General features: G+C 42.2%; 1 protein-coding gene across 2 annotated transcripts in view; it reads right to left on the bottom strand.

Annotated features, from left to right (window-relative positions):
• MDN1 (midasin AAA ATPase 1) overlaps positions 1-23,726 on the bottom strand; it is a 119,471-nt gene extending 95,745 nt beyond the window's left edge. The window contains exons 1-19 of one of the 2 annotated variants that reach the window (XM_072998771.2): positions 23,551-23,726; positions 17,989-18,215; positions 17,633-17,857; positions 16,912-17,019; positions 16,593-16,785; positions 14,079-14,294; positions 13,059-13,190; positions 11,803-11,906; positions 10,637-10,751; positions 9,833-10,020; positions 9,471-9,549; positions 8,920-9,015; positions 6,084-6,196; positions 5,331-5,479; positions 5,182-5,242; positions 4,096-4,307; positions 3,262-3,365; positions 2,525-2,669; positions 444-540 (exon numbers count right to left, since the gene is read on the bottom strand). In XM_072998771.2, coding sequence (XP_072854872.2) covers positions 444-540; positions 2,525-2,669; positions 3,262-3,365; positions 4,096-4,307; positions 5,182-5,242; positions 5,331-5,479; positions 6,084-6,196; positions 8,920-9,015; positions 9,471-9,549; positions 9,833-10,020; positions 10,637-10,751; positions 11,803-11,906; positions 13,059-13,190; positions 14,079-14,294; positions 16,593-16,785; positions 16,912-17,019; positions 17,633-17,857; positions 17,989-18,215; positions 23,551-23,649 — 2,663 coding nt within the window. In that variant the 5' untranslated portion in view covers positions 23,650-23,726. The remainder of the gene's footprint in view (positions 1-443; positions 541-2,524; positions 2,670-3,261; positions 3,366-4,095; positions 4,308-5,181; positions 5,243-5,330; positions 5,480-6,083; positions 6,197-8,919; positions 9,016-9,470; positions 9,550-9,832; positions 10,021-10,636; positions 10,752-11,802; positions 11,907-13,058; positions 13,191-14,078; positions 14,295-16,592; positions 16,786-16,911; positions 17,020-17,632; positions 17,858-17,988; positions 18,216-23,550) is intronic. The other variant, XM_072998776.2, reaches the window with a different exon arrangement.
• Positions 23,727-27,073: the final 3,347 nt, after the last annotated feature.

Here is a 27,073-nt window from a genome sequence, read left to right as displayed (position 1 = left end):
CAGAAACATTCAGGTAACATGCAACCTGGGATGTTCTGTAAGGTGAACATCCCCCTCGCCTCTGATTCCAAACTTGCTTGAGCAGAATCATAGCTCCCCAAAAGAGCAAGGATATCTGCCACCTTATTATTATTATTATTATTATTATTATTATTATTATTATTATTATTATTATTATTATTATTATTATTATTATTATTATTATTATTATTATTATTATTATTATTATTATTATACTGGATTGAGAATAGCAGCAGAGCCTATTTTGCCATACTGTACAGTATAGTAGCCACCTGCAAGGTTCAGCTACAACATTCACTCTCTCTGTTTGCGCTGTGTCATGCAACCCAGACTAAGACATACATACACATCTAATTCTCAATGCAGGGAAGGGGGCAGAGTTACAAATCGTTATTTTGTAAAAGCAATCGTCCTGTTTTTACCTGTTCCGTATTCCTGGAGGGAGATTTCTTTTTCCAACATCAGTAGCTGGATTCATACAGGCAAACAAACGAAAGCTGGGATGGCGTACCAGTGACTCTAAAAGGAGAACACAAAACCAGCTGCTTTTAGTTCTGTTCACTTCGGAAAAACACACTCCAGCCTAAGACAGCTGTGGAATACGTAAGACAAGATAATGTTGACACAGTCAGTGATTTTCCTGGTGCTTGCCTCTTGTCTACTTTTCCAGTCTACATTTACATACTGTATATTTATCTCTGTTCTTCTACTAAGACATTCAGGATGGCATACATAGAGTTCCACCATTTAATGCATGCAATATCTCTATTTCACATTACAATGGAGTCTCGACTTACGGTCAACTCCATTTATGTACTTTTCAACCTACGGACTTCTCCGGCGGCAAAATTTAACTTTGACTTGCGGCCGGAGAATTGACCTACGAACCAGAAGGGGGAGGTGGGGAAAGCGCCAAATTCAAATCTGGCGCTTTCCCCACCTCCCCCTTCCGGTCCGTAGGCCGTAGCTCATGCCTCAGGATGCCTTGCAGGGCTTCTCTGCCACCATGGGAGGCCTCTTGGATGTCCCCCCCACTGCCGCCAATAGTGCTTCGCAGGCACTATCGGTGGCGGCGGGGACCTCCGAGAGGCCTCTGGCAATGGCGCCGAACCCCTCAGAGTCCTCCGGCAGCGTCGATGGCTGCGGCAGGGCAGCTTCAAGAGGCCTCTGGCATCTGCACTGAAGCCCTCAGAGTCCTCCAACAGCAGCGATGGCGGCGGCGGGGGACCCTTTGAAGACTTCAAAAAGGTAAGGTGGTTTTTTAAATTTTTATTCTACATTTTATGTGTGTGTGGGGGGGGTGTGCTTCTTGGGCGGTGTACAGATTAATTGGTTTTCAATGCATTCCTATGGGGAATGCATTTCCGACCTACAGACTCCGTTCCAGTATGGATTAATTCCGTAGGTCGAGACCCCACTGTAATTAGTTAGTGTAAAAGAATCTTTGTGTTTTTATCCTTCGATCATATAAGGCAGAACATCCATGCAGAAATGATAACAACAAAGACATCCTGATGTAATCAACCATGCTGGATGCCCAAAAAAGCACAAAAAGAGCACATCTTTGAGGCCACAATGACTTTCCAAAATACCATCAGTCAGGTTTTACTTATATATGAACTGCTGGATAGCTCAGTAGTTTAGGTCTCTGGCTGCAGAACCAGAGGTTGGGAGTTCCGATTCCTCACTGTGCCTCCTTGACAAGGGCTGGACTTGATGATCCTTTGGGTCCCTTTCAGCTCTGCAGTTCCAATACGATGATGACGATTAGAATTAATGGAAGATAACTTCACAACCATTTAAAGTTGGTGCCGAACATAGCTGGCCGTCCATAAATGCTATATGTTCAAGATTCTAGTTTTAGGGTAGAACCTACCAACAACTCATTTGGAAGAGAAGCTGTAATGCATATTAATTTCCAAATGTTTCCTAAGCACCCACAGACAAGTAGAAAGAAATCTCATGTCATTAAGCATTAATTAGTAAGAAAAGCTTTGGATAGTATGTAACCGAATATCACTGGGTAGGGCTGAAGGAGACTTTAATCCTTTTGAACAGCTGCTTCACATATAGTACTGGCAGTGGGAGGGGAGTGAATTTAGAAAATAAAAAATGAGGGTTTCTTTTAAATTTCAAAATTCAGTGTGTTGCCAGTAGTTACTCAATATAAAAAAGAAATGACCACTCCAGAACTTGCAAGTTTTAAAAGTATCTCAAATTTAGCTGAAATCTATAATACTAAAGGAAATACACACACACACACACACACACACACACACACACACACACACACACACACACAAAATTGGCTGACAGAGTTATTAGACCATGCTTTAGCTTCTCCAGCAACTCATCTTTATTTTTTTTAATAACCACTAGCAAAAAACATTCTGTTACCAAACAGTTAAGCAATCTACAGTCTCCCCTTATCAGGAAAAAGGTGGCTTATGAAAGAAACACAGGGATAGACAAAAAAAAACTAACTAAAAAAAAAATCAAATACCTGTGTCTCCTCTGTCGAGCAATACCAATGAACCGGATAATCCTTCAAGTAAACCACTTAGACATTCCAGAGTTTCTGCTGCAGCCAAATTAATCTCATCTAGAAGAATCCATTCTCCTTTCTTCACTGCCTGTGCCAGAGTGCCCTTTAAAAAAAAAGAGTATTCGAGAATGAATCATCTGACACTCTTCTGAAAATGGATCAAGTTTTACAACCAGAAACATTTTGTCAAAGACTGGCATGGGGGACAAGTTAGGCTTATTCACTGGTATCAGGTGAGTAGTGAAATACAGTATTTGAGGGAGAAGGAAGCCTGCGCCGTCACCTGTGCCAACATCAAGAACATCATACTAACCAATGCATAACTGGCATAATTTCATGAGCTATACAGTGGGGTCTTGACTTGAGAACTTAATCCGTATTGGAAGGAGGTTCTCAAGTCAAAAAGTCTGTAAGTCAAGTCTCCATTGACCTACAGTGCATTGAAAACCGATTAATCCCGTAACAGGCCGTTTTTGTTCCATTTTGGTTTTTTTTCTGGTCTGTAAGTCAATTCTCAGGCTGCAAGTCAAACCTAAATTTTGCAGCCAGAGAAGTCTGTAACTCAAAAAGTCTGTAAGTCAAGCCGTCTGTAAGTCAAGGGTCCACTGTACTCATCTCTATCATAATACTATGCAACTAAGAAAGTAATACTACTATGTATCTATATACTGAACAATCACATACAAAATGATTACCTCAACAAATGCAAAGACTAAAGCATTTTCTGCCATCTTCATCTGCTGTTGGGCATGGCTCAATCGGATACCAAATTCTTCCCACCTTTCCTTCAACAGCGAACCTACACAAACAAAGCCAAATTAAATTGAAAATAATGGGTGAGAATGGATGTAATAGGAAACTACAGCAATCAGTTGGTACAGCAAACAATTCAAAACTGAGTTCAAAACAGAAGCAATGATGTAACTTTTTCAAATCTTGCAAATGAGACTGAAAGCAACCACAGAATAGCTTACGAAGTGGTCCAAATCCAGTACCTGAATTAATCAGTTTCAGACTACAGCTTTCATCCTATGAAATCCTGCTAGCAGAATGAAGCATTAGAATGAATGAACTGAATAAATCAGTGTTAGGTGACTCAAACAATATCTGAGGTCTGGTTACTCCAGAATTATCAAAATATTTTGTTTTGGATGTTCTCCAGAAAAAAAAATGGCAAAGAGCAAGGGTCCCAGTAATTTGTATATATTTATTTCTAAGTCACTTGAATGACTGTCCTCTGTTTAAACAAATGGGAAAGTCACGCGACATTAGCCGTCTTAAATGTGTTACAACTCCTTCCTTTAAAAGGTCCAGTATGCTAAAGAGAATCTATGAGTCCTAATATATCTCTTGCTGTAAGAGACATACTACAGGGACACCAACTTTTAAGACATCAGTGGAAAGCTAAAGATCTATATATTTTTAAAACAGAACTGTTTAACTTTCAGTGGATTGTTTCCTCCAGGGCCAAAAATAGACTGATATTTTAAAAGATCATGGTATTTTATAGTTAAATAAAGAATTCTTACCACAGGCATTTTCTTTAGCTTCCTTGTTAACAGCCGATTTAAGAACATGCTGCATCAATTTGAGAAGATCATGCCATCGTTTTTGCCGATAGCAAGTCTGGATATGGCCTAAGAAGGTCTGGTTTTGCTTTCTAGAAAATGTTTGTGCAAACAGCTCTTCAAAAGACTCTCGCAAGGGCAACCAAATTAATCTGTTGTCAACGGGCTTATAGCTGTAAAGAGTGCAGTTAAAAACAAGAATTAACTGTAACGTCTAAGTAAGGCAAAATAATACAGAAGACGACCATAATCAAGATCAAGTCTCAGCTCTACAAATTGAGAATTCAGCTTGAAGAAGAAAGGGTCACTGTGTGTGTGTACGTATGTGTGTGTGTGGACTTAGGCAGACTAATAACATTCCTAATGTTTCTGCAAAGAACAATTTCAAACAAACAAACATGGCACTGAACAAATTGTCTCCTTGTGAAGCTCGTCAAAGAAAATTGTTAGGGGACATTTTTCCCCCTTCCCCCCACAATAACCTAACCATTCCTGGGGAACAAACACTGTCACAATACAGCTAGAGAACAGCTATACTGTACAAAGTTTAGTTATTCAGCATAAAATTTCATACATAAACATGAAGATAAACTTTAAGGTTACATTAAAGCTGAATCTAAGCATTTGTGCATCAGCAGAATAAAAAAAATTATTTTGGTTTGAACACAGGAGAACAATGCAACCAATGGTATGATACAACCAAATCCTTATTGATAAGGAAGCATCTATCACTGAATCACCAACTAGCATAACATACCTATCAATGGGAAAATGCATGACAGCAAAGCATGCATGAAACACAGACAGATTTTAACCCAGGCAATAGAATGTTTCTCTCCTTTCCTCCCCCTGCATCCCTTCCTCAAGTCTGGTCTAAAGGACCCCCTAAACCTCTGGGGGAGGGGAAAATGAGAGGGAAACCGTAGAAGGAAGTGGAATTGCTCCTTTCCTGTCCCACGGCCAGAAGCTGTGAACTCATGAAAACAGAACAGAACAGCATATTGCAGCGATTTTCAAGAGCAATTTCCAGAGCTGTCAGCCACTCACCCCCCTAGAAGATCTGCAGTATCACTCTGCTGGTTCATATTGATAACCCTCAAACGGTTTCCTGGAAGCAAGAAACAAGACACGCTCCATCACTTCATGAATTACTTCCTGAATCTTGGTTGAAGAATCTAGATTATATTACATTTTACCTGTGACATGGGCCAAGTACTGAACAGTGGATGTTTTGCCCGTCCCTGTTTCACCCACCAGTAACACAGGCTCGCCTTTATCAATACACACAGCAAGCTGCTCAATTAATACTGAAGATGGGCGTGTAGGCGCAAAGGTCAGCTTTTTCCTGCCAATAGATGGAAGTGTTACTCTTCATTTTTATATATATATATATATATATATATAAGAGATCACCACATTGCCATATCCATTTCATACACTAATTCCACAGATCTATTATTTCTCTGATCAGATTTCAAAGATATCAGTTTGTAAATTTCTAAAATGCTGTTACAGAATTTCACATTGTAAACATATTTCGCTATCCTACCATATGAGTCAAACAACTTGTCTAGTAAGCAGGGTGCCACTTCCTTTCCCGTTTTCTTTAAGGGAATCGCAAGCCACATTCAGACCAATTCTACCACACACTGGGGAAAGACATTTTATTCCTTTCCTTTAAAAAGCCCCCACGTTCTGCACCAGCCCAGCAGGCAAAAGAAGGAAAGGGATACCCCTGTCACTAATGGACGCCTCCCGGTCCTCCCTCTCCTTGCTTTCTTTAACTGCTCTCTGAGGAAATGGGAAGTTCAGAAAGGAAAAAGCTGAGGAAAAAGAAAAGCTCAAACCTCTCCTTTACATGCAATATGAATCATGTGCATTCTACTGAAAGAAAAACAGTGGGACCACGTCATTAACCAGAGAAAAGAATAGTGTAAAAGCAACAGTACCGTTGTACAAATAGTGCATGTGTTTGCTTCCGAAACAACTTGACTCTTCCCACCGAAACGTCTTGCTCTCCTATTACAATCTCTGGCTTATAAAGCTGACAGTAATATTCAGCCTACAAAAAATAAAAAAAAGAAGAAAGAGAGAGAGAGAGAGAGAGAGAGAGAGAGAATACAAGCAAAACTTCTCTTATTAAACCAAATACAAGATTTAGTCTTATTCTACATGTAGGTTTTTTGGTATACTCATACAAACACACCGGCTGAGAGTCAACTAGCTCAGCAGGGTTTTTTGACCTCAACAACCAATCTCTACATTACATTAAAACTGCTCATTCCCACACATGTAGTACAAGGAGCCACTACAGTATTTAGAAAACGCATTGCAAGGTCTGTAGGTGTGTGTACCCTTTAGTTGTACAACCCTTTAGACTCACATGGGTGGTGTGGCTTACCATGAACCTTGGTGAGCCTACCCACTCTTGCACACACACATCAATTTTTCTCACTAAAATGATATTTGTGGTATTTTATAAAAAAAAAATTTAATGCAAGAGGGCTATTTCTGTTAAAAGTAGCCCCCTTGCAATTAAAAATAAAATAAAACAGGGTAGGGTGCTTGGCCCCCTTCAAAACAGAGCACAAATACCCACACTTCCTAAAGGCACCAGGGGAATTTTAGGAACTGGATATTGGGTGGTCTCAGGAATGCTAGGTGGAACACATTTGTGTTCCAGCAGGTCCACATGCAGTCCACCAACCACAGGTTGCCCAGCTCTGCTTTAATTCCTAGACATTAATTTGGAGTCATTTTTCAATGGAAAATAAAACACAATTGTTCAGAAACCTATCAATTATAAATTTATATAAAGATATACGGCATGAGAAAGTAACATAATTAAATGGAGAAACATTTCATTGATGAAAATAGTAGAAATGAATATGAAATAATCATTCTGTATTGTGCTCATTGAACTATATTAACCTATGTTAACACATGGGACAGACGGTTCTATGCTCAAGCCCTTGAAAGTCAGGATCCTGGGATTCATGCAAACAGGAGAAATCAATAGTTAAAAAGTTAACCTCCTGAGAATTCAAAGGCTTGGTGAAAAATAATTTGACTCTGCTGAAATTCAAAAGTATAAATAAGATAGATTTTGCCTTGTTTAGTCTCAGAGAAGAAACAGATTTTGTTGTTCACTGAGAAGGGGAAGAGAATCTCTACTAGGAAGGGTAAGAATGACGTAATGTGATGTGATGTATTTAGATGCATTATGCTTTCCCATGCTCTTTTTCGCTTTTGTAATATCTAAAGACATTTATTCTAATAGATTTTGATTAACTTTCTAAAGTGACTTGCATTTGTCATTTTCAACACTGAGAAAATATTTCTAACCTTGTATATTTTGAAGTATTCATTTTAAGCTTTTACCATAAGTACAGAAGATACAAACTCAGTAAATCATACTGTTCTCTACAAATTAAGTATGTGGTTTACATAGATGAACAAAGATTCAGAAATATATATTCATCCATTGTTATACTATATATTATGCCAATGTATACCTGCTATTTTGAATTTTCTATATGCTTGCTTATTTGCTAACTAAACCTTCAATTCTTTTTTGAACTATTAAATAATTAAAATCAAAGAGATATCTAGGAGGAAACACTAAATTAAACATAAAAGGGTATATCTTCTGAGACACAAATAAAATCCTTGACAGTTGCGTGCAAACACAGATCCCTAAGTTTCTCATAGACAGTATGTACAAGACAGGAACCCTGTGAAGACATTCAAATATTCCTACATGGAATCTGACAAATCTACAACTGTCCAAATACTCTTGATGAAAAACAAAAGGGCAACTGTGCCAAAGTCCCATCACCACCTGTGAAGGAGAGAGAGCCAGTGTGCCATCATCCTCCACAGAACAGAGGACTGAGGAAAACTGCAGCTGTGTAGAGGGCATATTAGTAGAGACAGACCAAGAGAGAGAGGAATAGAAAGGGTCACTAGAAGTGTGGCTGGCTGACGAGAAGGGGGAGGAGCTAGACTTAATTATCTGGGAGGAGGATATAAAAGAGGAAAAGGGCACACAAAGTTTTAGAATTGTAACAGGCAGCGAGCAACCTGAAATAAGAGATCAGGCTGTACAGACAGAGCTGGGCTTTGGCCAAGAGCATTATTCCAAGCTGATAAAGGATTTTCCAAACCTCCAGATTTGGGGAGGTTTGTTACCTGATTCGAAAGATCTCCGCACAAAGGGAGAAAACTTAGAGCCAGTAGAATGGACTGTGGTGGTGTACCCTCACAACCAGTTTGGGGGGAGGAGGGTGATCCATCCCACTCCCTCTTTACTCCAGCCACAACGCGAGGGGGATTGGGCGAGACACCCATGCTGTGGGACAGTTTGTGCTGTGAAGAGCACCCCACTGAGGCTCATAACCAATAGGGAGCGGTTTGGACCGGCCCCTCAGTGAGAAGTGACATCAAGACGCCAGATGTTAAAGTGCGAAGTTACCGCCTTTTATCTGAGTTGAGTTTAATGGACCCTTTTGAACCTGCTGAATTGAATTTGTTAAGCAATAAACAAAGCCATGTTAGATCATCTGAACGGCTTCCGACTCTCCTTCCCGCGCGAACACAGGGGTCACCCTCGGCAGAAGACGAACCTTTTCACACCACCCCAGTTTGTTATCTATTTTTATTGGATAGGTAATTATTCGTGTGTTCTTTGGATTCAGAGGAGAGCAATGGATGGCAATGCAGAAAGGTAACATGGCTTCTGCAAGTGTAAAAAGCAACAGGAGTCTGAACAATTAGCCAAGGCACCTTATGTCTGGAAATGTTCAACTTGCTTCCAATGACTTCTGCCATTTTCATTTTACTCTCTTGTTTGGACAGCATAGCTGTGAAGCAGTCCAATGCCTAAGAATGGAAAAGGAAGGAGAAAAACACCATTCCAATTAATATGATTATTGTAAAATTTAACTTTCCCCAAGCAACTGAGCTCACTGTTGTCATTTTACACAGACAAACTTCCTACAAGTTATTGCTACCGTATCATCACAAAAAGAAAACAAGAAGACAGACCAATTCAGGTATTTCCAGTTATCTTACAAGGCTTCCCTAATGCGGCAGTCAGATGGAAAGACAAATCCTTGACGTGGCCATTTCTCCAGCGAAGTTACCTTATCTTTGTGTGATTCACACAACCACTCGCATGAACCACTACTGTGAAGTAACAACTGGAGCAGGTTCCCAATGACAAATATTCAAAGTTCTGGACTAGGATTGTTTCCAACTCCTTAGATTCAGTTTTATATCTTACAAAAATGCAAAAATGCCATAAAAACTCAAACAGTTTGAAAAAGAACTCATACCTCATGAAAAATACTCAGTGCAGTAGAAGAAGAACTATCAAACTTGAAAGCAATCCTGTTGCACCAATTCAGCAAGTCCCTAAAATAAGAAAAAGTATATTAAACAGCTCACTAGTACTACTTCTCTTTAACTCATCTGCAGATAACGATAACTCCAGTCTTGCTTAACTACATAGCTATCCCTCCCCAGAAAAGCACCATCATGTTTTTCAATTCAGTTAATGCTTTTTTTAAACTAGGTATTTAAATTAAAGTCAGAACAGCAGGGCTTCAGAATGCTGGAGACCATTTAAATACAGTAACAATAATTTGTCTCTCCCCCCTCAAAAAATATCAATCCGCTTAATTACACATCAAAATACCTCAGAGATAACTCTCTGCCCTCTAAATTTGGCCGCTTGCTTTCCATACAGTACGATGTACTTCCCCTTATGTTCCCATCTGCTACAACATGGCTTTCGGATAAATGTTTGTCACCAGTAAGCTCAATGTAGATGTCTAACAGACAATCCATTACTTTGGAAAGTTTGGAGTAATTCCTCTGCAGAATCTAAAAAAGGAAATATAAGCTAAAATTATTACTTTGTAATGTTTTGAAGACGTATGCCATTCATTAGCAGTTTTACCCAATTTAGACTAATATCTTAAACATGATACAAAGAGAAAAAAAATCCGCTCATTCATTCCAGAGTGCAAGACACATAATAATGGGCTCAGGTACACTAATTTAGCAGCCAGACTTAAACTGAATATCAGGAAAAACTTCCTAATTGTTAGAGAACTATGAAAATGGAACCAACTACTTTGGGAGGTGAGGAGTGCTCCAACTTTGGAGGCATTCAAGGGGAACTTTAATTTGACATCTTAAGAAAGGTTCCAGTATTTGAAACATCACCAGAAACTAATATTACAATCTTATTCATGTCTACTCAGATATAAGTTACATGAGTTCACATTATACTTCAATCGCAGGTAACTCTTCAAAGGATGGCAGCCTAATAAACATTATGAGGATCCATCAGAATTATTTCTACTACTTTTTATTTTCAACTTCCAGCTAAACTGTGAGGTCACGTGTCCCTCTCCCTGCCCGTAAACCCTCTACATTTGCAGAGAACAGAGGCACCATTTCATCAAGTCTTGTTTCAATTACTCCGACCACCTACCTCTTTGAGTTCAGCTTTTGGCATGTTATCTACTCGAATTTTTGTCCAGTACTTGTCCAGAAGAGCAGCGTGGCTATTTTGCTGCTTGTACCAACCACCACCGTAACTGAAGACTCTAAATGAATGAAACCACAATTTAATGATGTCATTATTCCTGCACTGGAAATATTACAGTTTAAACAGAACTAGCCTAACCGTTTCAGATTTAGCATGAGTTCTACAAAGCACCCACACTGCAGCCAAGAGAACCATACTCCCAACCTTTAACAAACAAGAAGCTCGGAATGGTAAGTGACGGGATTGTTCCTGGCCCTCCTAATCGGCAGTCTGCCTCCACCCCTTTGGGGCCCAACAGAGGCCACAGATTAAGGAAAAGCCGGGCCCAGCAGGCAGGGTCCAGGGATCATGGAAAGTGAGAGGGAGGAAGGAGGAGGTTCGAGCTCAATGGAATCAGATTGGGGAGAGAGCGAAAAGAACATGGTCCCCATCTTCTGTGCCTCTGGGGAGGTGGGTTATTCTTTGGTGCAGCACGGCAATGGGGCACTGCATTTCAGCCCACTGGCATCCTTGTTTCTGGCGTCTAGGAGGGGCCAGAGAAATCGAGACTTTGGTGGGCAGCCAGCATCACAAAGGCTGCCTGAAGGGGCACAGGTTTGTTTGGGGCTGTACTTAAAACCTAAGGACACCAGCAGACTGTAATTCACCCAACTCCAGTGTCTGGAACCCGGGGTCAGGCAGAGGCTGGATTTGACAGGAAAGCTAGTGAAATCAACTCAACCACACACAGACACAGCTGTGAATTGGGTTGGCAGCTGCCACCCTTTCTTTTTTTGAACCCGGTCCCCCAACCATCATAAAATCAAGCTGTAACATTCCCAGGATTTTATGGAGATAGTGACTGAGGAGGAACATCCTGCCACCTCCAACCTAGACAAGGGCGACAGCACTCACACTATCACATAAAGCCTCTTACTAGAAAGAATTGTGCAAAATAGCATGCTACATCTTGCCTCATTCAAAGGTGTATTTTCATAAATAATTAGGTATGCATACAATTTAAATATGTTTTTTGCACCTCCACCTTTAGTAATCTATCACGCAGTCAGCACAAAAAGCATCTCAGGGCTAGTAACTCCACAAAGCTCTAATAAGGGCACAATGCCTACCTTCTTGTTGCGAAAAGATGGAACTCAGGAGCTACTTGTATGCAGTCACTCCGCCCAGGAATCAACAATTCTCCATTTTCCAAAAGAGGAATTAATACAGAAATCTAAGAAATCCAAACCCACAAATGTATCATTCAAAACGGCAGAACTGAGAGCAGAACCATCATACTTTTGCTGACATCATAGCCGCCCCGAGTAGACATGGTCTAGAGGGGCGGGGTAAAAATCAAATAAATAAATAAATAAATAAAATATTAAAACTGGTCTTCCCCAATGCAGCTCCTTGTGTGAGCAAACTCCAAGAGCTGCTCCAGAGGAACAAAGGGCCCTCAGGAAAAACCGCCCCCTGGCAGCACATTCTATGAACCACGAAAATACCTTTATCTACACCAAATAAAGTTCTTGCTCAAGAAGCTAATCTTACTTTCATATTAAAAGTTGAACTGCATCCTACTGTTCGTGTAAAAATCAGTCTCTCACCTCAGTGACAAGCACAACCATCTCAGGCAGCATCTGTATTACTAATGAACCCAACTGTCCTATGAACATAACGGCTTCAGTAAGGCTCAAGAAAGTCTCCTAAGGTACACAGTACTAAATACCAAATTATTAGCTTGAGCATGGATTTAACCAACAAGACAGTTACTAAGATTGCAAATAGGGTTTTTCCAGCTTCCAAGAGCGCTATTGTGAAATACAATGGTGCCTCGCATAACGATGTTAATTGGTTCCATTAAAAACATCGTTATGTGAAAACATTGTTAAGCGAAACACCATTTCCCATAGGAATGCATTGAAAACCGGTTAATCCATTCCAATAGGAGCCTATTCAATACATTTCAATGGTGGAAAAAAATCACCAAAAATTCAAAGACTCAGAACGAAGCCAAATTACTTTAACAAAGGTTTTATTAGGTGCACTAACGATTCCAAGCATTTTAAACATTTTAGAATATTTTTAAAATAGCGAAAACATGGCTGTCAAAAAAAAGTTAAGCGAAACAGGGGACCTAAAACTGTCATCGTTAAGTGAAGCAAGGTCCCAAACATCGTTATGTGAAAATCCCCCATAGGAAACATCATTAGGTGAGGCGGCAAAATTTCCAGCAAAGGCCATCGTTATGCGAATTCATCGTTGAGCGAGGCACTCGTTAAGCGAGGCACCACTGTATTCCAAGTCTACTAGAGAAGGTTGTTATGACTGTCACTGAAAGTATTGCCACATAGAATATTTCTATTAAAGGACGTGTACGTACCACATCAAGAGGTGCATAATCAATATCCTCCAGAAGTATCCAGTATCCTTTGCTGACTGCTTGAGTCAAAGTCCCTGGTTGCCACACAAACTCCCCTGGTATATCAGTACAGCGATACATGCCCAATAAAGTCTATTCAGAAACAAAAAAAGGGAACAGGCAAATTAAAAAATTTTACAGCACTGCATTTTCTTTCAAAATATTTATTCCACCATGAAGGTTTCAGAAGTACCATTCATTATTATGTTATTTGCTGGAATCTAGAGAACTCCTGAGACATATAACCGTTTGTTGAACAAGTATAACAGGTATTTACACTTTTAAAAAATTACTTTCTACAATCTGATATTCTAACTAAATTCATAATCCTTTACTAAGACACAGCAAGCTATCCTTACTTTAATATGTTAATGAACAATTAGACCATTCAGGAATCCAAATTTTACAAATGTTTTAACATTTAGAAAACAAAACATTTGAGAGCAGCTACAGGCAGCTATGAGGACAGTGAAATGCATCTAGCCTAGAAAAAGTTTCGCACATTTTGTACATTTTCCACTGATCCTAATGACAATACTACCCACTTTGTGTGTGGATAGCACAACTTGAAGAAATATTCCCTTTCTGATAACCTTGTTTTGTTGTAAGAATTTTTCACATCACATCAACAGAATCATTAAGTACAGTACTTGCTAATGAAAAAGTATGAAGCTAAGCTTCTTGAATTCCTGCACACTTCAGCAATTAAATCAGTATTCTAGAAAAGACTAAGCTCTTCTTCAGTATGTCATTTTTACAGCTTCTGTGTTCCCAAAACCAGAACCTCCATTGGTTGTAACCCATTGGGAATGAATAACCATTCTTTTAAAATGTTTATATATTCAGTCAGATAAAACCACACACCTTCTGGAAAATCCAGCCCAAGTAGCTGATCAATTAACACAGTTTTGTTCCATTTAATAATACATAAAAATTAAATGTGTTATTTCTTAAAACAGTATAAACATTCTGCCTATTTACCTTACTGTCAGTTTGATCTCCTAATTGCACTTTTAGAATATGAGGTGGTTTTGTCCTTCCTGTAATTGCTGCCAAAAACTCAACTAGAGATGTTTTGCCACATCCTACTGGTCCTTCAAGTAACACTGCATTTTGTGAAGATACAGCCATGGCCAGCTTTTGAAGATTCGTGCAGGTAGAATTCACCAAAACAAATCGGTTCACAATATTCTCCTGCTAAAATAGAGAAAGGTATTGTTTTCAACTGAAGAAACAGGCTTTAAACATATAAGCACAGAGCATAAAGCAATAAACTTGTCAAGAGGCTCTTTCTTCAGAACTTTCTCAGAACTGAGTTGAATCATGGACAATGGAGGGAGATCTGGATCAAGGCAATAGCATGGTAGAAAGGGTTTCAATCCTTTCTCCTTGTATCACTTTCTCTTGACATTCCCTGCGAAGCTACTGTTTTGTCACACCACTTACCTCAATGACACCTTTGGGAGAAAAAAGTTTTAGAGGGAAAATCCAGATCATCCCACACCTTTTAAAATGGATACCTTAAAGCAGGGGCCCAATGCTGGTCTGTGGCCATAGCATGACCGGGGTGCAAAGACAGATCTCCTGCCCCCTCGCATGCACTCCCCCACACACACATGGCCCACCACCCATAAGCATGCATGCACCTCCTCTCCGCACACATGCACAAGCACATCTCACCCCTTTGTGAGTGTACTCTGCCCCTCCGCGCATGCATATGAGCACTCGTTGCCCCTCCGTGCATGTGTGTGAGTGCACCCTGCCCCTCTGCAAGCGTGGGGGATGCCCCGCCCTGTTCACGGACCCCCTATCCCCCCAACCAGTCCGCAATTCAGAAAAGGTTGGGGGCCATTGCCTTAAAGTCAAAAAGCTATGCGGAATGTGTCTCTGCATTCTGAAAGCATGCTACTTCCTTCACAGATTCATTTATGTGTTGCTTCTACCATAAACATGCTACTTCTTCCTTCTGTAGCTCCAAACTGGACATCCAACTCCACAGTGAAAGGTGGTTTCTCCACTTCAAGGACCTTTCCTTACTTCCCTGTTGCCTCACAGAAGGTCATTGCTGTTGCCTGTAACATCCATCAGTAGTGGAGCTGGCAAGCATGCCCTACTCATTCTTTGTTTCTCAATCTTCTACCAAGGATTAGCAGTATAAGAACTGATGGTGCAGAAAAACTTTGTTACAGATGAAAAGTGAGAAAGCGTCTGACAATGCCTCTCTGAACCAACAATTTGCATTCTCTGTTTTAACTATTTGAAATCAATAAATTTAATAGACGTTAATCATACACAACACTCTGTTGGCAATGAATAAACGCTGCATATTCCCTTGTCCTCTTACCCCTTCATTTGTTGCCTGTTACTATGCAATGTGGCGCAACCTTAATCACCACGTAAAACAAAATAAACAGATTTTAAAGAAACCCGTTCTCCTAAAATATGAAAGACAATTTTACTGATGACATTCAGATCTCCCCCTTCACTGTGCCACTAAACCAGTAGTGAAAAGAAGGCAGATCACATTTCTGACCCTGCTGCTTGTTAAAAGCACTAATTTTTAGTGCATGCTTCCCCAGAGAAACTATTTCCATCTGGCTCCAATCAGCAGATCTCATGGCTCTAGTAAAACCCCGAAGCACATCCAAAATCTAGAAACCTGGACATCCTGGTCCCAGATAAATGAGCTCTGGGAGCTGCCTGCTGCTCTTCTGCTTCCTGCTGTACAATCCAGTTTCCTCTCTAGTGGGAGGAAACCAAATCATTTCTTTACTTCCCAGTTTTCATTGAGAAATTCATGACAGCTAACCTAATCAGTACCCCTGAATTGCACACTGTAGAGTATTTCATCATATTTACATCCCTAATTCACAGTCAAAACAGGATATGTGGATAAAATGTTTTGCTCTGTACAGTGGTCCCTCGACTTACGAGCTTAATCCATTCTGGAAGTCCGTTCGTAACCCAAAAAGTTCGTAACTCGAATCAGCATTTCCCATAGGAATGCACTGAAAACCATTTAATCTGTTCCGGCTGTTTTTGGTTCTTAAGTCAAGGGGCGGTTCCCAAGTCGATTCATTAGTTCCCATAGGAAGTAATGGAAAGCTGCTTAATCCATTCCTACAACTAGGGGCAGAATTTTTTCTTTTTCGGGTTTGTAACTCTATTCCACGTTCGCAAGTAGGGTCTATAGTTTCCTATGAGATCGGGTTCGTAACCCGAAACGTTTGCAACTAGGGCCGTTCGTAAGTCAAGGGCCCACTGTATTAATACTGCCACAGCTTCACAGTAATTCAAATTAACTGCCTCCTCCCCAAACCATATGTGACACAAAGTAGGGGCTTTGCCCACACATTCCGATCTTTGTCAGAGCACACATGAAGCACACTTCTGCATTGGGGGAGGTGAGAGAGCAGGGAATGCCAACGGGAGCAACTAATAAAAAAAGTTCCACTCACAGAAATGTTGGATTGAAGCCATTCCTTTTTTACTTACACTTTCTCCAGGTTCAAACTGTTGCCTAGGTAGCAGGACGCCACAAACGGCGACTACCTTTGCAGAGAGATCGGCAGACACAAGCTGTCCCTGAGTGTATTTCAACTCCTCCTCTTTATTCCACAAAGTTGTGTCGGGGTTGGCCAAAACAAGGGCACGCTCAATATTCTGTATCCGTGATTCTTCTAGTAGCCTGTCAAAATTGTAGGCATACTTACTGCCGTGTTTTGAACAATGACAAGCAAATAAGCAAAACCTTGACAAAACATTAAATAAATCGACACCTAGGGTGAAAAAAAATCCAACTAATATTACTTACTTCAGTCTGAAATGTATTAATTCTTCTGGATTAAAGATCTTCTTCAGGAAAGATAATCGATGCTCATCATTCATACACGTAACCAGAGCAAGACAACTAGCAGTATACCTAAGAAATAAAAGGTTGCTCAAACAATATTCTAGCTCACATTTATAAAACATAGCTTATTTCAGAAAAACCCAGTAGATCCCATCATCCAAAGTGGTATTTTCAGTTTCTTTAGACTGGGCCTGGGCCATTTTCATGGGGAAAATCATTAATCAACACTAGGTGTGCCACAGATTCTCCACACATACTCTAGTCTATTGATCTTTCAACAAGTACTGTATGATTTCTGTTGACTTTAAGCTGCCTTGAATCCCAGATGGAGGAAAAGTAGACCTGTAAATACGACACAACAGTGGTTCCCATCCTTGGATAACCCAAGTGTTCTTGGACTGCCATTCACCACCAGCTGTGCTGGCCAGGGTTTTCTGGAGTTGCAGCCCAAGAACATCTGGCTTACCCAAAGTTGGGAAGCACTGCCATACAATGTCTACTTGAAAAACCCACCATTTTCCATTAATCATTTCATGGACTTTAAAACACAACTCAGCTGTGACCAACCTATTCTCTGACCCAATTTATAAGCTATTTAACTCATGGCAAAATAGTAAATCTACCCTAGGGAATGCCCTAAATAGTAGGAAATGATATATAAGTAATTAAAAGTTAGATTTACCAACGAACTAAAGTATCATGACTCCTCAGTAAGGGTACACAAACACTCCAGTCCCACAACTCTCTGAATACAGACTGTTGTTTTTGGAGAAATTTGTAGGCTGCCTCCATGAGGTCCCTTAACTTCATCCTTCGGCGTCCATATCGAACCACATTTGTATCTGAACTCTCCAAAAAGAGTCTCTGGAACACTGGGGAAGTATCCTTAAAATACCTCAAGGCAAACCTAGAAGAAGATAACAAAAGCAATCATAACTTCATCGAAACAGTGACAAGATTTCAATTCTTCTTATGAAGCAGTTTTTCTGTACCAATAAATCTGCTCATCTTTCTCAAATTTGGGAAGAAATTACTTACGGCATCACATCTGGATGATCGCCAATGAGCTTGCTCATCGCTACACAGAGTCGCTCATGAAGATCATGGTTGATTTGGCCACTAGATTTAATGATTTCTGCATTTCTTTCCAGTAAATCCAGCAAAATTGGGCGAAATTGTCGACCAATCAGAAGTGTGCATTCTTTATCCAGTAATAATTGTGCTAAGGCACTGAGGATGCACTGACGGTCCTGTGGACTCCAGATCTAAAAACAAAACAAATGTCCAATAAAAAGATATTCTTCTCCCTGGCTCTGACAAATGAAGTTTCTAGACCTCCACAGAAAGGCAAGTTAAAGCCTTTGGGAAGAAATCTAGAATGCAAGGCAAAGAAGGGCTTTTGACCCAAACATTCCCACCCTTCCCCCTTTACTCATTCTCAAGAGGAGCTCTGGAAAATGGAAACTCTTTTCCTGCTCACAGACTTTGGAACTCCCTCCCATAAGAGGCCAGGCAGGTCCCATCTTTACTGTCCTTCCGCAAGCAGGCAAAGACCTTTCTCTTTAGGCAAGCTTTCGCTTAGTGACTGGCTGCCTGAGTGGGGTGTTAAAACTGATTTATGCTTTACTGCTTTGAATGTATTTTTGGTGTTGTTTTTCTTTACTGTGTCGTAGCATGGTATTTGACCCTTTGTAGTATTTGTATACCTAATGTTTTTAGCTCTAAATATTGTTTTTTAATGACGCAAACCGCCTTGGGTCCTTTTTAAGGAGAAAGGCAAGTAAATATATTTTGAATGAATTAATTAATTAATAAATAACTTTACCAAAATGAATTCCAGACACATCTATCTCACCTTATCCCTTTATCTTTATGTTCTGTATGAGTACTTAAAATTTTCTGGCACAAGCTACGACAGACACTAGATCTGGATGAACTATGAACATAATTTCCGGACCTGGTGCAGCCTGCCACGTATGTTTACGTGCACATGTGCATTAAAATATGAGTGCCACCTAGCCGGCCAAAAGTGCCCTTCTTTGATGTGATGTTCAACATACAGACAGCAACAGAATGGTGCAGTTCCTATAATAACCAGTCTGGAAAATCAAATAAAGATTGCAATAGTATCTGTTGAGTTTATTTTTAGAATTCTCTGAGTTTAAAGTACAGTGGTGCCTCGCTAGACAATGTTAATCCATTCCATTGAAATCGCTGTCTTGTGAAAACATCGTCTAGCGGAAAGCGTTTCCCCACTGGAATGCATTGAAACCCCTTTAATGCATTCCAATGGGGGAAATTGTCGTGGTCCAGCGAAAATCACCCATAAGAAAGTCGTTTTCCGAAGCAACGATCAGTTGTTAAAATCGCTGTCTTGTGAAAATCAGTCCCGAAAACACCCGTTTTGCGAGAGCGGAGCGAGCTGTCAAAATCGTAGGACTGAATCATCGTCTAGCAAAAATCGGCAATAGGAAATCGCAAAAAGTAATCATCTAGCAAAAAAACATTCTGCTGGGTAATCGTCTAGCGAAGCACCACTGTAATACAACAAATTTCAAGACCCTGACTCCTCAAAAGAAAGAAAAATCTGGTTCTAAACCAGCGGTTCCCAATGGTTCCCAAATGTTCTTGGACTACAACTCCCAGGAGCCTTCACCACTAGCTGTTCTATCCAGGATTTCTTGGGAGTCGTAGTCCAAAAACATCTGGGGAACCAAGGTTAGGAACCACTGTCTAAACAGTGTTTAGCCACCCAGAGTAGTGGCTTGTCCCCTAAATGGGCAGGGTATAAGTTTAAACAAATGAAATAAATAAAAACAGATGTGTAGTGAAAGCTGCCCTTCATAAAATATTTTTTTTCAGTTACTAGACTCTGCCTAATCTTTAGTCTGGGTTATAGAAATAAAAATCACTAGTTTTTGTACCAAAGAGATTGTTTTGGAGTTAAGGTATCCAGAAGGTAGATAGCTGGCTGAGTGATTTCTAGTGGATCAAAAAGGGATATTCCCTTTCAAATTGTTTTATAACAAGATCAACAACAACACCCTAAACAACAGTGTGGAGCAGTAAAGAATGGATTTCTGTGTGACAGGACCACAAAATTTATTTAGTTGTTGTGTAATGTATAACTGGTTCCTAAATAACCAACAGGAGCTCCCTCCCACAGGAAGACTATGAGCCATACGCCAAGTACAGTGGTGCCCTGACTTACATATGTCCCTACTTACGACCATTTTGACTTCCAACCAGCTCCGGCCGAAAATTTTGCTTCGACTTGCGGCCGGAGCTTCCACTTACGAACCCAAAGGGCAGAGGGGAAACGTGGGAAATTCAAATTTGAAAGGAAGGGAGTGGCAGCCACCGCCATGTGCCAGGCTCAGCCTCCCAGCACTGGGACGACGATGCCCCATGCCCCATAGGAGCCTTTGGGTGGCAGTGGCACTTTCCCGGCTGCGCAGCTTCCTTCCACACCGCTTCTGCGCTGGGTAACCGGACCTGGCGGAGCCTCTTGCTGCCGAAGTGGGAAGCGGCACCGAAGGAAGCTGCGCAGCCAGGCGAGCGCCGCTGCCGCCCCATGCCCCATCCCCAGAGGGACAAGCCAGGCCAGCTGCAAACATCTGTGCCACCATCCCCCCCCGGCCATCCTTAGGAGCAGCAAAGAGCACCGCGGCGGGTGCCCCGCTCTCGTCAGTGTGCCATTCGCTTTGTTGGAAAGGTGAGGCGGGGAAAATAAACTTTATCTCCCCTCCTTGCCTGCCTGCTCTCACTTTGTCCCGTTCGTAGGCTAGAGACAAACAGCAAGTAAAGATGGCGAGGGCAGGCGGGCGGGAGGGTGCAAGTGAACTGGCTCCTTTGAGGTGGCAACTGAGGGACGGACTGACCAGCTGGGTGAGAAAGAGGCCGCCGAAAGTACACGTGCAGCGGCTGACTCGGGTGCCAGGCAAGGGGCAACCTCTGGAGCTGCCGTCACTTTAGTGGCACACCACCACCTGTCAAGCTTCAGCTACTTCAGCGTAGCTGGCGCCGCTTTCAGCCTGGCCAAGTGCGCAGTAGGTACGTCCGAGGGGACTAGGACTGGTCGCAAAGAAAAGCGTGCGCTGGAGTTCTTGCGGAGGGGCTGCACATGGCAGGAATGTAGCTGGAAGTGAGCGCACGACCGCACGGCTTCCTTCGGCGGTTCCTCCCGCTCCGGCACCAGCACCAGTGGCGAGAGGCTCCGCCAGGTCCAGCCACCCAGCGCAGAAGCGCCGCCGAAGGAACCCGCGTGGCCGGGCGAGCACTGCTGCCACCCAACGGGCTCCTCCAAGGATGGGGTGTGCAGCACCGGTGGCCTGGAGCTGGGAGCTGAGGCTGGCTGAGGCGCTCAGGCTGCTTGCCCCGGCCTCGCCCTCTGCCATGGCCAGCCCTGCCGCCACTGGGGAGTGAATGCGATCGGAGGCAGCTTTGGACTGCCTGGTAAGGTAAGATGCTGCTTCTTGCTTTTTAAAAACTGTTCTGGGTGGCTTTTGCAGGGTGAGTTTGGGCTGGGGGGGGGGTTATGTTTTTGTGCTGTGTTGTTTTGTTTTTTGGTGATTTTTTTTTTTGCAGTCCCAGTATGGGGCTTGCTTCAATGTTTATTTTTTAGTTTTTCTGTTTGTTTTAAAGCAGGGGTGGGCAATTAATTTCTATAGGGGGCCACATGAAAAATCTGAACTGTGTTCTGGGGCTGAACCAATTTTACTTAAAAATAGGCCCCCATTAGGTGGGTAGTAATAGACCTCCAATTTGTGGGTAGTAATAGGCCCCCACTGGGTGAGGATGACATAGTTAGCGCCCTAAACTTTTTAGGGCATTAACTATGTGAGCATTGTAATTCGTTCACCGCGCCGGGGAGGGGGAGTACAGACACGTAAGCTAACTCACCTGTACTCCGTTCCCCCACGGCCTTCCTCTCCGACTATCTTGTATCCCGCGCAGGCGACGTGATGCGTCATCACATCGCCTGCGCAAGGATCACTTCCGGCCTCTTGAGCCTGCGGCTCAAGAGTAACAGTCAAAACTCACAAGATCCCAGTGTTGGATCTTGCGAGTTTTGCTTACTGCCGTGCTGGGTGACTGGAGCCAGTGCTCCGGCTAATTCAGCACCAACAGGCAGGCTGTATGTAGCCTGCGGGCCGCACTTTGCCCAGGTCTGTTTTAAAGCCCTAGCACCTTCTGGGCTTGCTCTGTTTTTGTTTTCTTGCAGCTCCAGCGTGTTCCTAATGGGGCCTGGAGTGGTTTTTTTGGGTTTTTTGCTGGAACGGATTAATCGTGTTTTCATGCATTCCTATGGGAAATGGTGCTTCAATTTACGACCATTTCGAGTTACGTTCATCTTCTGGAACAGATTATGGTTGTAAGTCAAGACCACTGTACTGTTTTAGAAAAAATAGTTTTTTTAAAAAAAACACTTTCACTAAAAGCTATTAAATCCATGTCTTCCAAAAAACCTCCAGAAGTATCTCTGACCTTGTTAAAAAAAACAATTTAGGCTTGCTTTCCCAAGAAACAAAAGGGGCATGCGTTCCTCAACTTACACTTAGATCACAGTACTGTACGAGAATACAGCTGTTCAAAATGGTAGATAAAACAAAAGGTTTGGAAATAGAAGAACAGCAACTTGTGACCTAAAAAGCTAATGCTGACGGCCATCTGATAACACCCATCCACTTCCCTTGATGTGGACACACAATATATACTCAGAGCACATGATCACTTTAGCACAGGACAAGCAAATTCCATGCTTGCAGATATGCTTCCATTTTTTAAAAGCTTCAATAGATCAAAATCAGTTTTAATTAATTTTCTTTGTGCAGTTCCAAAGAACTTTCCTTTCTGATGGACAAGAGTTTCTTGCGAGAACTCCCCTCCCCCAACAGACACTTTATCTTTTAACTACTGTAAACATTGGTCCGGAAAATGAGGTTTCAGCACACTCGGGGCAATTAAAAGCTGTGTTTACGTCTATGTAGGGGAAGGGCGGTACAAGAGAGAAAGATAACCGTGGTATGCCGACCAAACAGGGAAGAAAGATCCTCCCATACACCAAGCCAAGTTAAAGGGGGCGGCTTTTCCTTGTAGTTGGAAAAACACTGCATTTAAGAAGACAGCCTCACCGTGCCCTGCCGAATGGCGGGCCCTTCTGATGGGGTCAGTAGTACAAGCAGAGGTCATTTTAATAGCCTCCCAACCCCTTAGATTCATCATCTTCGCTCCTCTCGCAGACGAGCAAAGAGGGAAGCTTTCCATTGGGGAGCTCGCAGGGGGAATCCTCCCGCTCTCTCTCTCTCTCCTTCCCTCACTGCCCAGCCCCACCAGGAAACAAAGAAAGGCAAGACACAGCTTGCCCTCTCTCTCTCCCCTCCTGCTGCTGCTGCTGCTGCTGCCACCGGGGCGATCTCCCCACCCCTCACCCCAAATCTGCAAAAGGGACGGTGCGCGCTCGGTCGAAGGCGAGAGAAAATGGAGGGTCAGCCCCGGGAAGGAAAGGGAGTCGTGGCTGCCCCGCCCTCCCCCTCCGAGCCCACCCTTCCCTTCCCTCCACGGCGGCGGCTGCTGCTCCGGCTATTGTTGCTCTCCCACCTGTTTGGCCAGGAATCGGCTCAGCTCGCCGCTGCTCCTCTCGTCCCTCTGCGCCACCAGCTGCAGCGGCGCCACCAGGCTAAGGCGCAGATGCTCCATCCTGGAGGCGCCCTCGGGAACTCCCGCCGGCTTCCCGCTTCCCCGGGGGAGTGGGGGGAAAAAGGGGGGTGTGCGCCCGCAACCCGACCGGTACGCTCCGCCGCGATTAGCGCGACACGTGGGGAAAAGAGAGCGACTTTCGTTTTCCTCCCCAAATGCCTTACGTCATCTCTCGGCGCCAGAAGCCCAAGGGGCCGTCTCTCGGCCTCGGCAGGGCGAGAAAACTACTCGTCCCGTCGTGCCCTGCGGCAGCCCGCCCTAAGAACGGGACTCCCTAATGACCGGGTGGGAGGCTGGGCTCAAAAGTCTCTGCTTCCCCCCCCCTCCGCTTTGGTGGGGGCCCGAGAGGCCGCGGTGGGGGTGCTTTTGTCGCCTTTTCACAGCAAGCCCCCCGCCAGAAATATCTTCAAAGGAATTTTAGCATTACATTAAAAAAAATTAAGTGTTGTTCCAGCTCGAAGGCTAACGTATTTATTTCACGCAAAAACAAAATAAAGAAAAATTTTAAAAAAGGTTGTGGCTAACTGCTATATTTTATATTGAGTTTCTGTGGACAAGTCCACTTTTTCAGACTTATTTCAGGATGAGTTTTCTTGAGTCGAAATCCACCTCCTTTGACACACGAAACTTCACGCAAAAATACATTGATTTTTTTTTTGAGGGTCCACAGCTTTTTTTGGTTTTGATTGATTACACATGGTGAAATGTTCTGTTTGCAGGAGGGACAGAAAGACTAACCTAACTCGACAGAGCTTATTCATAGACTTCGTCTATAATTGTACTGTTACAATGTTAATCTTTGCAAAATAATCGTAAAGTACTTCAAAAACTGTATGAATTTAGTTTAAACAGTTTCTTGTAGAGACAGTTTCTTTTGTGTTGAGAACACAATGAGAGCGATAGATTTACTTTTGCTGCTTCTTAGACATATTAGTTACTGATCAGGCTTTGCTGTAATTACTATACAAAACAGACACCAATAGAAAATGACTGGTACAGGCAATGTGGCCTGAAAGGCAACTACAACTGTAACATTTGAAGCATTACTTAACAGCGCAGTTTATATAGCTGTCACCCCTAGAAAGTATTAAGTGTGTCAAACATTAAATGTATTGTGAGAGAATTGTAAATGACAACCTGTCATGTAGCCGCCATCTGAAATATTAGCATGGTAAAACCACACCAGCAGTATGTAGATTTAGTAGATGTTTATTCTGTTTATTCTATACCCAGCATACTAGAGAAGGAATACTGTTAATCCCAACTAATGTATTGTGTGCCATTAACTTACTTCCAACTTTTGGTTACCTTACAAATAACTTCCAAAAGGTCCTGTCATTAAAATGTTCTCATGGCTCAGACTCAAGGCCTTCATTTCTTTAAAGAATCAATCCATCTCATGTTAGATCTTCCTCTTTTGCTACTGTTTTCCACAGTTAATGCACTGAATAATTGGCAAAATCTTATTAGTGCTCATATAAAACTTGCATAACTTGCCCTTGCTAACTGATCAAGTGGTGAAGGACATCTTCATTGTGCAGTTGGGCACAATTATTCATATGAAATATTTAATTTCATTTGCTGATTCACTCTTAGTTTGGGGAAGATAGAATTGCTAATCATTATTCATTTTAGAAGTATTACTTGCATAAAAAAACAAAAACTAATGGTTGTTTGAAAACTAACTGTACAATTTTATACATGTCTATTTAGAAGCGCATCTCAGTGTATTCAATGGGCCTGCTCCCTAGTACTGTATATATGTGTAACATTATGCCATGGAGATTGCGGAGCAACCATGGCTATCCACAAAGCTTTGGACTGCAACTCCCAACATTCTGGAATATCAGCTATGCTGGCAAGGGTTAATAGGAGTTGGAGTCCAACATCACAGATGGTCAGAGATGCCTGGCCCTCCATTACACTAACATACATATTGTGTGACTTAGATTTTACTGCATAATTCTATGCACATAGTCTCAGAAGTTAAGATATATTAAATAATTTACTCCTAGATACGTGTCTTCAATTGGTGTCTCTCCACCGTATTTCCTAGCCCCTGCCCTGTCTGACGAAGACTCCTACAGGATTCTAAAGCTTGCCTTTTAATGAAGTTTTAATAGTCTAATAAAGTATTACCAACTCTGACGCTGGGTTTTGTTCTTCCTGTTACATGTGTTAAAGGTAAAGGTAAAGGTTCCCCTTGACAATTTTTGTCCAGTCGTGTTTGACTCTAGGGGGTGGTGCTCATCCCTGTTTCCAAGCCATAGAGCCAGTGTTTGTCCGAAGACAATCTTCCATGGTCACGTGGCCAGTGCGACTTAGACACGGAACGCTGTTTACCTTCCCCCCGAAGTGGTCCCTATTTATCTACTCGCATTTGCATGCTTTCGAACCGCTAAGTTGGCGGGAGCTGGGACAAGCAACGGGAGCTCACTCCGTCGCGTGGATTCGATCTTACAACTGCTGGGTCTTCTGACCCTGCAGCACAGGCTTCTGCAGTTTAGCCCACAGCGCCACCACGTCCCTACGTTACATGTGTTACATGTGTTACCAGCTGGCAAATTAAATCCAACCCACCATATTGCAGAGAGGGAGGAGGAAATACGTTTATTTATTTAAATAAAATAAAATAAATAAATAAATAAATATGTTATTTCACTCTGTGTATCTGCTAATTGAGCTATCTGCTAATTGAGCTGTCTGCGGAGCCAGAGGAGCTACAGTGCCTCCTCCAAGTAGAGTCAGCCTGGGTGGCCTTGGGCAAGTTGCAGTCCTAGGATGCCCTTGAACAGAATGGCAAGCCACTTCTGAGTATTCTTTACCTGGAAAACCCTGAACAGGACTGCGATAAATTGACTTGACAGTACATGATTATTATCTGCTGACAATAAAACTTAATGTATCTCTAGTGTGAGGAACTGTGGATCTCTAGAGGTTGTAAGAGTCGAATTCCAGTCAGCTTCACTGGGCAAAGCCATCAACACTGGAGGGAACTGAAGTCCAACAAAATATTTATTTGGATTGTTTGGTGCTTTAGTTGGGTGTGCGTCCGGTGTTTTTATGTATTTTAAACTGGCTAGAGTAGTTGTTTGCTATTGGATGGTGGTTATATAAATGCAATAAATAAATACATGAGTATTTTTTTTTCTGGCGAGCCCAACGTTCTCTGCCTGGACATAGCTGGGGCAAACATTTTCCCAGCCCAATGTCGTCTCATGCTAGAGTAGAGCGACCGCCATTCCCAGACAGCATGGCCAAGGAGGCCAAATAAGTGTGTTAAGATAATGAACGAGAAGCCTGCAGATCTGTACTGTCTTAACTTGAGCATAACTTTAGACTACAGTTTTAGGAAGGGAAAAAAACATGTAAAACCGCCCGTTTCAACGCTCCTGGATAACAAAGCGAAGAAGCCTACAAGTCG

The sequence above is a fragment of the Pogona vitticeps genome, chromosome 1 (genome assembly GCF_051106095.1).
Source record: "Pogona vitticeps strain Pit_001003342236 chromosome 1, PviZW2.1, whole genome shotgun sequence".
NCBI lineage: Eukaryota > Metazoa > Chordata > Lepidosauria > Squamata > Agamidae > Pogona > Pogona vitticeps.
The sequence above is the reverse complement of the archived record's forward strand: the minus strand, read 5'-3'. Positions and strand labels throughout refer to the sequence as shown.